Genomic DNA, 14541 nt, shown 5'->3' with positions numbered 1-14541 from the left:
AAATTTTAAACATAATTAATATCATTTATAACGTTTAAATATGATAAGCATCAATGTATGATAATTAAACCAAAACCCGTTGTCCTACAAGCCCGAAATTATTAAAAACAAATCAATTTGTTTAAACAATGTTAAATTATCCCCGAAAATGTGCATTTTCCCGGCCAAAATTATGAAAAATAAATTTTGCAATCTCATCGTGACGTACGATGACGTCAATGTCACCTGAGCTACTTGTATAAAGGTCACGTGTTTCGGTCCTTTGTGTTCAGTTTTAATTTCTGTTTGATGGCGGCAAGATCGTCGCTTCATTTCGGCGTAAAAGTGGAGCGTTTTCGCGAATTTCTAGTTTATTATTAATACATATTACGGAAAATATGTTGTGTTAGTGCTGTGAACACGAACGAAAATGGATATTTTTCCGAAAAGAACCGAAAACAGGGTAAGTACGACTTCAGTTTTAATTTATCGGATTCCGTGATTCGTTTGGTCGACAATGTTTACATTTTGGATAAATTTTCGAAACGATTGAAGTTGGTGGGTCAAAGCTATACATTTTCGCGATATAATTAAATAAAATTTAAACATAATTAATACAATTCATAATGTTCAAATATGATAACTATCAATATATGATAATTAAACCGAAATCCGTTTTCCTAAGAACACGAGGTTAGTAAAAACAAATTAGTTTGTTTAAACGTTGTTAAATTAACCCCGAAAATGTACAATTTCTGATCTAAAATATGAAAAATAATTTTTGCAATCTCATCGTGACGTACGATGACGTCTCTGTCACGTGAGCTACCAGATAAAAGGTCACATTTTCGATCCTTTTTGTTCAGTTTTGATTCCGGTCTGGTAGCAGCAACATTGGAGCTTCGTTTTGGGTTAAAAGTAGCACGTGTTCGCGAATTTCTAATTTATTGTTAATAAATATTAGCAAAAATGTTTTGTGTTAAGTGCTGTGAACACGAAGGAAAGTGGATATTTTTCCAAAAATGCCCGTTTTTTTTTTAATATGTTGTTAATAACATGCATTCAGGACTGATAAAGTACGCCTTTAGAATATACAAAGTACTGCGTTCATAATTCACAAAATACCGTATTCATCATTTTTAAAGTACGGCGTCCAAATTTACAAAATACGGTGTCCTTCACCCATGCTATCAAACCTTAGTCCTCTCTTTTAATGGCAAGACGTACTCCAGACCTCCTCGTATTGTTTGGTTCTTGCTGGGCAACAGCAACGAGCGAGCAAAGTCATCGCTCTTTGGTGGCAAACGTGGAGAAATTTGTATATTGTAACTTTTGTAATTGAAGCATTTTGTACTGTATATTGTATGTGTTACTAACTTAACTTGGGTCTTGCCAATTTAGCTCCAGTGGTGCAAATGCTTTGTTTTCATGGTGCATTTGCTTGGGTTTTAATTTTGCAACAGTGCATTCTTTGGTTCCGGGACTGAATTCTCGATGTCGTCAGACGCTCTGGCCTGAGGGGGTTCTGTTGGCCCTTAGACACTGGGTCATCATCCTAAACGGATGAGGTTCATCATCCTAAAAGGATGAGGTCAGTCGGCCCTGTATCTATGCGGCTGCATTCTCCCTTGGGCGTGTGAGCGCTGCGACCTATAGATTTCGTTCCGAGTTCCATCGGTGTGCTTGCTTGGGTTTTCATTTTGCAACAGTGCATTCTTTGGTTCGGAGTCTGAATTCTCCATGTCGTCAGACGCTTTGGCCTGGGGGGGTATTGTTGGCCCTTAGACGCTGGGTCGCATCTCCTATAAGGATGAGGTCAGTCGGCCTTGGATTTATGCGGCTGCGTTCTCCCTTGGGCGTGTGAGCGCTGCGACCAATAGATTTCGTTCCGAGTTCCATGGGTGTGCTTGTTTGGGTTTTCATTTTGCAACATTCTCAATTTTTGGTGCAATTTCTTCCGGTGGTGTATTGGCTACTAACTTTGCATTTGTATTGTATCTGTAGTGTATTCTGTATTGTAGTTAGATTGTAGGTACCTGTATTGTATTTCCATTGTATTGTACTGTATAACGTTCTATCCCTCATTAACAAATCCTAGCCCTCTCCTTTCCTAGCGAGATCTGCTCCAGACCTTCCCGTGGTTCTTGCTGAGCATCAACTATCGAGGACAGAAAATTCAAATTCAAAACCAGCAAAGTTTCACAAAAATCTTGAAAATCGCTCGTTGGTGGCCAACGTGGAGCAAAAGAGACTTTTGTTACTCAACTAACTTTGTTAACTTTGTATTCTTAAGGAAACAAAAATATATTACATTTAATTTATTATTTATAAGGACAAATAGTCATTTGCCACACCGATGCTCATTTTTAGATTAAATGTTCACACAACGCGTAGATGTTCAATTTGTGTCCGGGGAGATACAATGTTTGCAAGTAGGTACTTCGTACTTCGAATATGAGTATCCACTCAGTTTTATTCATACCACCCAATGTCTCGCTTCAATGTTTGACTATTATGTTGATTATGAGCACAACGCTGATCAACTTCCATATCCGAATTACCCATGAAATAAATCATTGCGATTTGCACCTGAGGTAGTTCGTCGCACATTTGATTGACTTCGTAGACGTATGTCAGCTTGTCGTCTTCTCGGCATAAAACGACACAGAATTATTTTCACCGTCAATCAAATCTGTAAATTTTGTCTTGAGAATTTTAAATATATTGAAAATTTCAAATTAAATCCTCGAATAACGGTAAAGTTTGAGGTTTTGTCGAAACCAACAAAGTGAATATACGTAAATAGAATGGCAGATCAAAATTAATAAGAAACTTTCGCAATGCGTAACTAAATTCACTTTAACGAACACTTTTCTTAAAATAAACGACGTTTCTTGTTACGAAAAAACAAACAACGACTTGAAATGCAATAATACTTTTCACAATCGCACGGAAGAAATAGTTTTGTATGACACGTCAGTTAGGCGACAGGTCCGTCAGAAACGCCAACTATTCAAATTCATTCGAAGTGGCGATTCCCATGCAAAATTTTTATTTATTTTTTAATCTTTTAGCCGTCTTATTTTTTATAAATTTTCTTACATATAAACCTTGTCCTGACAATAATGAACACGTAAAAAAAAAGAATCGTCCAATTCGGTGCAGCCGTTCTGAAGTTATGGGCGTACATACATTTCGGCGATTCATTTTTATTAATATAGATAGATAGATAGATGTGTTTTGTTGGAGTAACCAGTTCGCGGTATTCTAAACTCTCAAAGTAAATTGTTTTTTGAAGTAACCAATCACTTAGTTCATGATATAATTTGGCATAATGTAAACTCTTTGTTTGAATCGTTAATAAAGCGTGGCAAGTATTAATCTTATGTAAATTTTCTTAACTTTCCAATTTTTCACGTCTTACAGTATTTCTTTGTCTCACAATTTTAACCTCAGTAATTTTCTTTGTTGAATAATTTTGATTGAACGTAAATTTCATGCTCTACAGTTTTAACCTCACATAATGCTTATATTTGGACAAGTCTATTTCACACCAGATCTTTTGTTTTTCATAAATCTTTGCTAATTCTTGTTTTGTGAATATTTTGTTGATGCATGTTTCCATCGTATAAATTATTTGATATTCAATTTTTATCTCACATAAGAATTATTTGTTGTTTAAAATTTCACAAGATTGTATGGCGAATTTAAATGTTATTTATTGCTCTTTGAAACTTGTTCAGTTGTTGTTAATATCAGAGTTATAAAGAATTGAACATTAAAAATGGAATTGAGGTTAAATAACACAGAAAACGTGGCAGAGGCGGAGTGCGGTTTCTAGTCGAGCTGACGAGATCTTATCGCGTGGTCTGCACAAAGGGTGTACAGGTTTGGATAGATTCAGAGGCGGTTGCGATGTTGCAGTGCTCGTGACTTGGCCCAATAGTCGAGACCTAACTGCGGATCTGCGATCGTAATGGCCTAGTTTCGGACGGCATGTTCGTCCTAGAGATGTGTAATGTGTCGTACGGGTAGGCTTGCGATAGATAGAATCACCGTCGTAGGGGGAGAACAGCCCCGACCGGTCGCCCCAAACTCCGCTTGTGCTTGAACGCCCCAGAGGTACTTTTGTTGTGCTATTGTTAACTGTCATAACTTTAAAATTTCACGCCACACGCCCGTAATGACTTGTGTATTTGCATCCAGTTACTTTAATTCAGATTTTGCTTTGTTTTTATTAAATTTGTGATATTCAAATATTTCCATTGATTCCAAACAGATGTATAGGATTTTGTGTTTGTTCGTTTTTCATATGTGTAGTTGTCTTTTCTTTCAAATTTTTAAAGTGTTTCATTTGAAATGTAATATGTCGTGAATATACGATAGGGGATTTTTGGAACTGAGGAATGAATACTCGCAGCTTCTTTCCTTCTGCGAGAGGTGCCATTTTAGCCCCTCCAAAAAAATTTTCTCTTTTCCCGTCACTTTTCAAAAAAAAAAATACAAGGTAGGTTTCCATTTTGTTAGACGATTAGAGGCCAAATTTTTTATTTTTTAATTTTTCGCGGGTCTTTCAAACTTTTTCAAAGGTCAATTTAAAGCCGGGAAGTTTGGGTTATCACAATATTATCAATAAAAAACACAAAATTTGCATAAGAAAGGGAGAGAGAGAGAGAACTTCCCTCGCACCTTCAGTACTTCAGTACAATTCACCAAATCCCGCTTCTTCGAAAAATGATAAAATTTGATTTTGGGAAATTTCAGTTCTTTTTTTTCATTATAAACCCTAGAAATTAAAAACTACAGAAAATACCAGTAACAGCGCCGTATAAAAAAAAATGGCGAAAAGATAATCGAACCCATGACCTTCGCGCAACAATGTATTGGAAGTATGTAACCAATACGTAAAAAATTGTGGTGACCGGATTTGAATTAAAATCGCATTTGAATAATTTGAATAAAAAAATGCAATCAAGAAAATTGTTAAACATAGGCAACCATGTGCATGTGTAGTTTTTTTGGGTAGTTAGTAGCTCTCCTAGGGAATTTCTGTTGAGAGGGTTGGTAGAAGTTGATTTGGCGGCTAGAGGGGTGAGATCCGTCACTGTTGTTTTGTGGTGTGTGTGTGAAACCACGTGTTGAGTTAGCTAGGTTAAGTTTAGTTGGTTTGGTAGTTAATAAAAAAGAGAGAGCCTTTGTTTAACGAAAATTTATCGTAGCGATTGCGATGCCACTGTTTTCCCCAACAAGCGTAGCTAATTCTTGCGGTTTTTCCAAGCGGAAATATGCCAATTTTCAACCGACGCTAACACGTAGTGTAAATTTGTTTTGTTGTTGTAAATTCACAGTTCATGTCAGGATTTTAATCGTTAACTGGTGCTAACACAATTTAACAGTCAGATAAAGTACTTGTTAGGAGATTCATTAGATTCACGAGACTCATCCTTTGTTTATCAGATTATGAATAAGGTTTCTCTTATACTTACGTGTTACATTCTAACACTTCTTAATTCTTCGCACAAGATTGCTAATAGTTCATGAAAATTCCTTGTTTGAATCTTTGATAAAGTGTGGCGTAATTTAACATCAGCTAAATTCTTTGTTCTGGCAGAGGCCATGTTGAAAGAGTATTTTCAAACCGAGCATGTGCTCAGTAACTCTAAAATCTCATTGAACAAATTAACAAAATTGTGAGTCATGTGGGACGTGCATTTTATTCCTTTGATTTAGACCATTATTTGCACATCGCCATAGGATTTATCACATTTCTAGGAGACATATTTTCGACGCATTTTTTTTTTGCACAACTCCACTTGCATCTGAACGCATTCCGCCACAAAAAAAAAACAAACATAACGTAGGTTACATTTTGTTAGACGATCACAGCCAAGACCAAATTTTTGAATTTTTGAATTTTTCTCGGATTTTCATTTTTTTTTTCACATGTCAATTTAAGACGGGATACGGCCGTGGGCGCGATATCTGGCCGAAATTTGAAAAATTTCAGTTTTAAAAAAGTCGTCTAAAAATTCTGAAAAAAATCAAGGACGTAGATCTCGACACGCTGATTACAAAAATATAGGGTGTCGATGGTTACGAAGCAACATTTTCGAAAGAATCGATACGAAATTCGAATTTTTGAGAATTTCTAAAAATTTCGATAGATTCCGGAAAAACGATTGCAGTTATCAAAGAATCGAGGCCGGAAGTGAGTTCTAGAGCTCTAAATCTACCAGAAAATGTGCTTAGTTAAGTTTCGAAAATGTCAAAAATTGACCGAAATTGAAGAAGAGGGGAAAAACTTCAGTTTTAAAAAAGACGTCAAAAAATTCTGAAAAAAATCAGGGACGCAGATCTCGACACGCTGATTACAAAAATATAGGGTGTCGAAGGTCACGGAGCAAAATTTTCGAAAGAATCGATACGAAATGCGAATTTTTGAGAATTTCTAAAAATTTCGATATTTTAACGGTCGATTCCAGAAAAATGGTTGAAGTTATCAACGAAACGAGGCCGGAAGTGAGTTCCACAGCTCGAAATCTACCAGAAAATGTATTTAGTTAAGTTTCAAACATGTCAAAAATTGGCCGAAATTTGAAAAAATCTTGAAATATATAAAAACAGGAATCATCGTCAGCGCACTTTATAATCATCAATCAAATAAAATCAACATTGACAAGTAGAAATAAAACTCAAAACATGTCGAAACTTTTACTTTTTTGCAGCGTCACTATTTTCCAACTTTTCCATTTCCTCTACGTCAGCACTGACGCTCCAGCTCTGCTCCTCTCCAGAAGTAAAAATGAAGGAAAAGACGGCCGCGTACGCATTCACACCTACTAGAATCCAGAAAATGGAAGCCCACTCCTCGAAACCTTGCTTCTCCTTAGTGAAGAAAGCCACAACTTCTGTGGTAGCATAACCTATCAAAGCTCCAGGCACTTGACTAATACCAAGGATCGTCCCCGAAAAAGCGGGCGATATGTCTACCGGATTCGTGTACACGCCTGCTGTAATGAAACCCATTAAACCAAAAGATCCTGTGAAAACTAACACAGACACTATTCTATTGTAACCCCAAAATGCTTGCAGCGTAAAGAGACATCCAGCACCTGCGAAGGACGAAACATTGAAAAATTTTCGAATAGTCGTGGTCGAAAATTTTCCGCTTTTTTTGAGTTTGTCGGCGATTATGCAAGACGACAGTGACACGAAGTATCTGACTAGAAATAGAAAATTAGTTGCGTTTAACACAAACCGCACTTTTTACCTAAATAAGGTAAACCGGAAAACCATCCGTTCGCTTTGATGTTGAAATGGAGCACCTGACTCATGTAGGTTGGTAATTGATTGAAAACCACGAAGAAAGTGCACCCAATACAAATGTTGCCCATTATCACCGACCATACTGGTCCTGAAGTCAACATTTTCATCCAAGGAATTGGAGGTTTCTTCAGTGACGTGTTGACAGGTTTTATGTCCCGTCGAAGTTTTTCCTTCTCGGTGGTACTTATCCTTGGATGTTCTTCAGGTGAGTCGTAGATCAAGTAAAACCAACACAGGGACCAAGTTAGAGCGATGCTCCCCATAACGTAGAAAACGCTAGCCCAGCCCCAGTAAGCTATCAGGTAGCCATAAACGGGCAACGCGACGGCGACTCCCAAAGAACTAGCTACCATATGTGACATAAAAGTAGCAGTGTCAGCTGGTGCTATCCATTTCGTGTCAATGGGAGGCGTCGAAGGCCAGTGTATGCCTAAGGACACGCCCAGACAAAATCTAGCCACGACGAGCCAAATGTAACCCATATGGGCTGCTACGGGTGTGAGCAGGGTCAAAATGCTGGCACTCAAAAGACCAGTTCCTACGACAATCTTAGCTCCTAATTTCTCCGAAAGTCTTCCTCCAGGAATTTGGGTTATAGCGTAACCCCAGGAAAAGTAGCCTAAAATATCGTTCTTTTCCTCCTCGTTCCAGTTGTAGCGTGGACCGTGGTCTTCTTGAGTAACGTTGGAATTGTTTCTGAAGACCATTTCGACTATTGCGATTGAAATGTTCACTCGGAGCATGTGGTGGATCATGAAGCCCAAAATGACAGTGATTGTGAGGATGCGTTGGCATGTTAAAATTTCTAAAATTGGAGTTTAACTGTAGGTATAGGGTTTTGGACACGTACTTGTGGGCATTTTCTTTACGTAGTGCTATCAAAGACTGATTCGCCTGTCAAGACGGGTGAATAGGATTGTGAAAATAAATATTTAAAAGGAATCCTAGCCGGCGGTAAGTGCTCTAAAAGTGTTAATAAATTAAAAATATTTGATTTATTTGATTATTTGTGGCACCAACGACTGATTTACATTAACTTATCATTAAAACGTTTTTTAAATTCCCGTTTAATTTGGGTCGTTATTTGTCTGCAGCAGACAGATATGTATTAGGACCACTCACATTTGTTGATCTTTCTCTATTGTTAAAATTTTGTTGGTGACGTATGTTTGCAAGGTTTTATATTAAAAGTGCTACACTTTTGTGCGTGCAGCAGTTGGTATCTCGAAGTACCCGTTCGGTGAAACTGAAAGCCACCAACTGAATTTAATTTGCTTAGATTTTAAAGACTTACTTAAAGACACTCAAAATTTTTTTTCCTTGATTATAACTATTCTAGTTACTAGTGTTTCATTGATACATTTTTATTGTCAATTGCCAATTTAATTTATAAAACGTAAAATTAACCAAAATTTGTCTGCATCCCCACCATCAATGGAATAACGTCATCTCCAAATTTTGCGTTGCTAAATGTTATTTACATTTTATAAAATGACATACTCCTCCACGTGCAGTTTATGAATCCGTGTTGGGTGTTAACCCTAGGAATCAAGAAATATAAAAAAATCGAAAAATTTTGCAGACCAAAAAAAACATGGAAAGCTCGATAAATCCGGAAGTCGAAAAATCGAATCACCAAAAATTAATACTATAATTAATAGTGTTTATATTCGACACATCAAATATTGTTTACATTTTTGTAAAATATTTTACGACAATAATTCAAATTGACATTTAGTTTTTCATAAAATAATATTGGTTGCATACTTCCAATGCATTGACACAGTGTGACACAGTATAGAGATCATCAACACAAGAGACGATTAGTAAGAAGAGAAGAAGGTTGGCACACAACAACCACCCAAAGGGGCGAGATGGGCAGAAGTGGGGGTGAAAGTGGACAGCCGCCATTTTTTGGTTACCCTCCAACCATGTTTTTTTTACTGGGTGCTGTTTCGTGGCGTCTTTTCAAACCAGGCGTTTGCGCCGTGCTTGGAGTCCTAAAACGCTGTGGGGCCCACTCTTTGCGATTTTTCTCTATCTCACAATGTTAGACTCAGTAATTTTCTTTGTTGTATGATTTAAATTGAACGTAAATTTTCATGCTCTGCAATTTCTAACCTCACGTAATTTTTTATCTAAATACACAAGTTTCACTTTACACCGAATCTTTTGTTTTTATAAATCTTTGCTAGTTTTTTTCATATAAATTATCTGATGTCCAATCTTAATCTGAAATAAGATTTATTTGCTGTTTAAATTTTCGCGAGAGTGTATGGCGATTTTAAATGTTGTTAATTGCTCTTTTTTGAAATTGAACATGTAAATGGAATTGAGGTACATATTTAATACAAAAACACGTGGCGGAAGCGGAGTGCGCGGTTCCTTGTTGAGTTGACGATCGCGCCATCTGCAAACAAGATGCAGATTTAGAATAACAGTCAGGTCGGGATGACGTGACGCTCGCAGCTTGGCCCAATAGCCGGGATTTCCTACCACGAGTTTGCGACCGTAACGGCTTGTCTCCGTGCGGCACGTTTCTTGGTAATAGAGGCGTGCTGGGTTGCATGTGCTTGCGATAGAATAGCATGACTTTCGTGGGTAGGAGAACAGCCACGACCAGAAGCTCCAAACTCCGCTCGTGCTACAACGCCATCTATGGGTAATTTTGCTGTGCTCGAAAATGAAATTGATATAGTTCGATCGCCTTTTATAGCGACTCGGGTGCTGCCATCCATTTTACATTATGTGTAGGGTTTCTGCGGTTGTTCAGTTTTCCATATGTATATGTCTGTCAACTCGCGTTTGTCTCTCTCTTTCATGTGTTATGTGTTTCATTTGTGATGTATTAGATGTGGGTAAATAAACCCTAGGGGTTTTTGTAGCTGAGAACCGGCCCTCATTGGGCAGCCTGATAGCACGTCACGGGTCACCCTCGCACATGTTTTCCTCCTAGAGAGGGTGTGCGATTTATAGCCCTCTCTCAAAAATGTTGTCTTTTATTTTTTGTGCTCTCGACTCGCCCGCAGTGTATACTCACTTGTATGAAAGAACCTCTTCTTGCTACTTTTCAAAAAAAAAACACAACGTAGGTTCCATTTTGTCAGACGATCACATCCAAGGCCAAATTTTTGAATTTTTCGCGAGCTTTTCAAACTTTTTCAAGTGTCAGTTTAAGGCAGGAAGTTTGGGTTATCACCAACGCGCGGAATTGTATCTCTATGCTAGATCCAGTGCTGTCGCGGCGATGGTTTGATTACAAATATATTTTTCTTTTGGACTACATCAACATAATATAACATTTCAAGATCACAGATCTGTGGTCCTGTAGTTGAAAAATTAAAAAGGGCACTAAGTATTATTATTTGAAGTGATATAGTAATATAGAAGTAGTTTTTTTACTAGCTGTAAACACTCCTAGCGACGCACTGGCGACGATCTTGTGGACCAGATCAAAGCGTCCCCGCTACTCGCGGTACAACACACCTTACTTCAAGTGGGGGATTGCAGCGGTGAGACAAAATCCCGCGTACTGGTTATCACACATTTGGTGCCGCGTGCCCAGCATACAATCTCTGCATACTGCGGTAGAGGGATGCATTTAATGTTGCATAAATACGCACGTGTTCTGTTTGGAAAGGGCTAAAGTTGACCTACGGCAAGAACCATAGCCAAAAAGAGGGACGGCAGCAGCGACGACCGTAACCTCCAGGTCATGGACGTGTGGCCATACCACACACAAGCCACGACCTCCGAGAGACGCCGAAGAAGCCCCAACGAGGAACGAGAGCGATCCTCAGAAGGACGCTCGAGAAACCCCAACCGGGAACGCGGAAGACCGCGAGAGAGACGCGAGGGGCACCGACCGGACGACGCTACAGGTCCCAAGAGCGGCACCGATGCAGGTCCCATGACCGGGACTGGAGGCAAATCGCGTTGGACCTCCAGCAGCAAATGGCGGTGCTACCGATGCTCACTGCGGCGACATCGTTTCACGAGGTCGCCGCAGTTCAGGGATTTCAACACCATTTTGCGTGAAGTTTCACTTGGTGATCGCCATTCTCAAACGCACAAACATTGTGGGAGACGATTTAGAACATAGCTTCTCCACGCTTCAGCAACGCTTTTCAGATCCCCCACCAGATTTCGGGAAGCTGCTCTCTTTTGCCCCATATTTCTATCTCAATCTTAGGTAGGGAACTCCTGGCTCTGCTCGATTCGGGAAGCGAGGTGACCTGCATGAACGAGGAGGAATTTTCTGCACTTTAGAGTGGTCGCAAAATCGCGACGCTCCCAGTTTCTTCCACCTTCATCGAGCCGCGCCGGGTCATCAAAGCCACCGGATTAAAACGCAGGCAATGCTTCCCTAATTTACCTTGAGATGCAAAAATAAAGTAAATTTATACGTGAACGTCATGCTTAAAAGGGTTTGTTTTATTGCGTCCTGTCAGAATTTTTTCAACTTGATTTTTTCAGCACAGCTGTCTAAAGAATAGAATAAATGACCCAAGTTAGTGTCCCTAGATATACTAAGTGTAACTTTTTCCTAGAGTTTTTTATAGACAAACAATAGCCCCGCCCACCCATCCCCTTTTCATTCCAGTTACTACTCTTAATATTGTTCAGTTTTATCGTTGCAAGTACTAGCCCCGCCCACCCGCCCTCTATTTTTTTCCAGAGTATATTACGTGCCAAAATCAATCTTATCTTAACAAGTACTATCCCCGCCCACCCACCCTCTTCTCGTTCTAGCGACTAATTTTATTTCTGCATAAGATCTACCTTTTATTCAGACCAGATAAAATTAATCACCAAAATGGAGGCGGGTGGGTGGGCGGGGTTCAGGTATATGTTCTTTTGTAGAGTAGGAGTGAAAACTAATCGAAATTAGGCTAAGTAATTTTTTTATTGTTGTATTATTTGTCATAAGATTTATTTCTCATTTTAGAAAAAAAAAAGGAAGAACGGGTGGGTGGGTGGGGCTAAGGTTAACTTCTTCCTAGAGTCTTTTAAAGGCAAGCAATAGCCCCGCCCAAAGTATATCTAGGGTCTCTAACCCAAGTGGTTGTGGTGACCGAATTTAAATCAAAATTTTCGCGCTGAAATTAATTAACAGCGGCGCGAAATCACATTTGAATAATTTGAATTTGAAAGAGAAAAAAAAAATTAAATCACAAAAAAAAGAAATCGTTAAATATAGGCAACCTAATATGCAGGTTGCGCTAGGGGATTTTAGTTAGAGGATTGGTAGAGACAGAAGGCAGCATGTTGAAAGGTGATTCATTATCTTTTTGATCGGTGTAGTGAGTGGATGCATGGTGAAAAAACGCTGTAAGTGGCTAGGTTTAAATTAGCTGGTTTGGTAGTTAATAAAAGGGAAGAAGCCTTTGTTTAACGACAATCAATTGCAACCGACGTCGCTCAGTTCTCCCCAACCTGCGCGGCTAATTCTTGCGGCCTTTTAATCGAAAAAGTGCGGACTTCTGTTCAATGCGAAACACGTGCTGTAAATTTATTTTATTGTTTGTAAATTCGACAATCAAGTTAGTTTTTCTTAATCGTCAGCTAGTGCAAACACAATTTAACAATCAGGATTATTTAAATAAAGCACTTGCTAGAAGATTGCATGAAATTCACTTAGTCAGGAAAACACCTTTGTTGTTTAATTACGAATAGGTTTCTGGATGCATATACGTAAGTGTTACATTATAACAGTTGTTAATTCTTCACACAAGATTGCGAATAGTTCATTTCCGGCAGTTAAACAAAATTCATTATACTGCGAACTGGCGGGGGGTTAAAATAATTCTTCCTTTAGGCGGTTATCATAGTTATTATCGTCGTTATCATGATTACATTATCGAGACTTGTCCTCGCAACGCTCAAGATTGATTACATCATTGATGCTTGCCCTCACAACGTTACAGATTGGTTACATCATCGAGGCTTATCCTCACAACGCTACAGATTGATTACATCATCGAGGCTTGTCCTCACAACGCTACAGATTTATTACATCATCGAGCCTTGTCCTCACAACGCTAGGCGAGGCTTATTCCTCGCAACGCCAAAATAATACATCATCGAGGTATTCTCTGGCAACGATAAAATTACATCACCGAGACGTTTTTTCCTGGCAACGATTGGATATTTTTGTGTTTATTTAATGTGTTCGCGGTATTTTAAATTCTCAAAGTAAATTGTTTTTAAGTAACCAGTCACTTAGACCATGATATAATTTGACATAATGTAAACTCTTTGTTTGAATCGTTGGTAAAGTGTGGCAAATATTAATCTCATGTAAATTTTGTTAACTTTGCAATTTTTCACCTCATACAATATTTCTCTAATCTCAGTTTTAACCTCAATAATTTTCCTTTGTTGTATAATTTTCATTGGACGTAAATTTCATGCTCTACAGTTTTAACCTCACATAATATTTTTATTTGTACAAGTTTATTTCACACCAGATCTTTTGTTTTATAAATCTTTACAAGTTTTGTTTTGTAAATGTTTTGTTGATGAATGTTTCCATCGTATAAATTATTTGATATCCAATTTTATCTCCCATAAAAATTATTAATTTGTTGTTTAAAAGCTCACAAGATTGTATGGTGAATTTAAATATTGTTTATTGCTCGTTTGAAACTTTAACACTTGTTCAGTTGTTGGTAATATCAGAGTCATAAGAAATTGAACATTTAAAAATGGAACTGAGGTTAAATAACACCGAAACACGTAGCAGAAGCGCAGGGCGCGGCTCCCAGTGGGGGCTCGCGGAATTTATCGCGCCATCTGCACAAGGGTTGCAGGCTTTGAATAGATTCAGTGGGAACGGTCTGGACGATGAGATGTTGTCAGCTTGGTTTCATCCCTAGTTTTCGGCCGAAACGGCCTGGTTAGGACAGCATGTTCGTCATGGAGATGTGCTGTGCGGGGGAGACCAGCCCGAATCGGTAGCTCCAAACTCCGCTTGTGCTAGAACGCCCCAGGGGTACTTTTGTTGTGCTCCTGTTAACTGCCGTAACTTTAAAATCTGCCGCCACACGCCCGTAATAACTTGTGTATTTGCATACAGTTACTTTAATTCAGATTTTGCTTTGTTTTTGCTAAATTTGTGATATTCAAATATTTGCATTGATTCCAAACAGCTGTATAGGATTTTGTATTTGTTCGTTTTTCATATGTGTATGTCCATCAATTCGCGAGTGTCTTTTCTTTCATATTTTTAAGGTG

At 38.4% G+C, this 14541-nt stretch overlaps 1 protein-coding gene across 1 annotated transcript; it reads right to left on the bottom strand.

The window, feature by feature from the left end:
* Window positions 1–6629: 6629 nt before the first annotated feature.
* Window positions 6630–8433, bottom strand: LOC135135373 (sialin-like). Its single transcript, XM_064064400.1, has 3 exons — window positions 8156–8433; window positions 7250–8110; window positions 6630–7202 (listed from the first exon to the last, which is right to left on the bottom strand). The coding sequence occupies exons 1-3, from the start codon at window positions 8163–8165 to the stop codon at window positions 6691–6693; spliced, it is 1383 nt and encodes a 460-aa protein (XP_063920470.1). The 5' UTR covers window positions 8166–8433; the 3' UTR covers window positions 6630–6690.
* Between the last annotated feature and the right edge of the window lie 6108 nt (window positions 8434–14541).

The sequence above is a fragment of the Zophobas morio genome, unplaced genomic scaffold (genome assembly GCF_036711695.1).
Source record: "Zophobas morio isolate AGI-343-1 ecotype UQ-CSIRO unplaced genomic scaffold, CSIRO_AGI_Zmor_V1 ptg000004l, whole genome shotgun sequence".
NCBI classification, from domain to species: domain Eukaryota; kingdom Metazoa; phylum Arthropoda; class Insecta; order Coleoptera; family Tenebrionidae; genus Zophobas; species Zophobas morio.
Note: the sequence above shows the minus strand (reverse complement) of the source record. Positions and strands in the feature narration are given on the sequence as shown.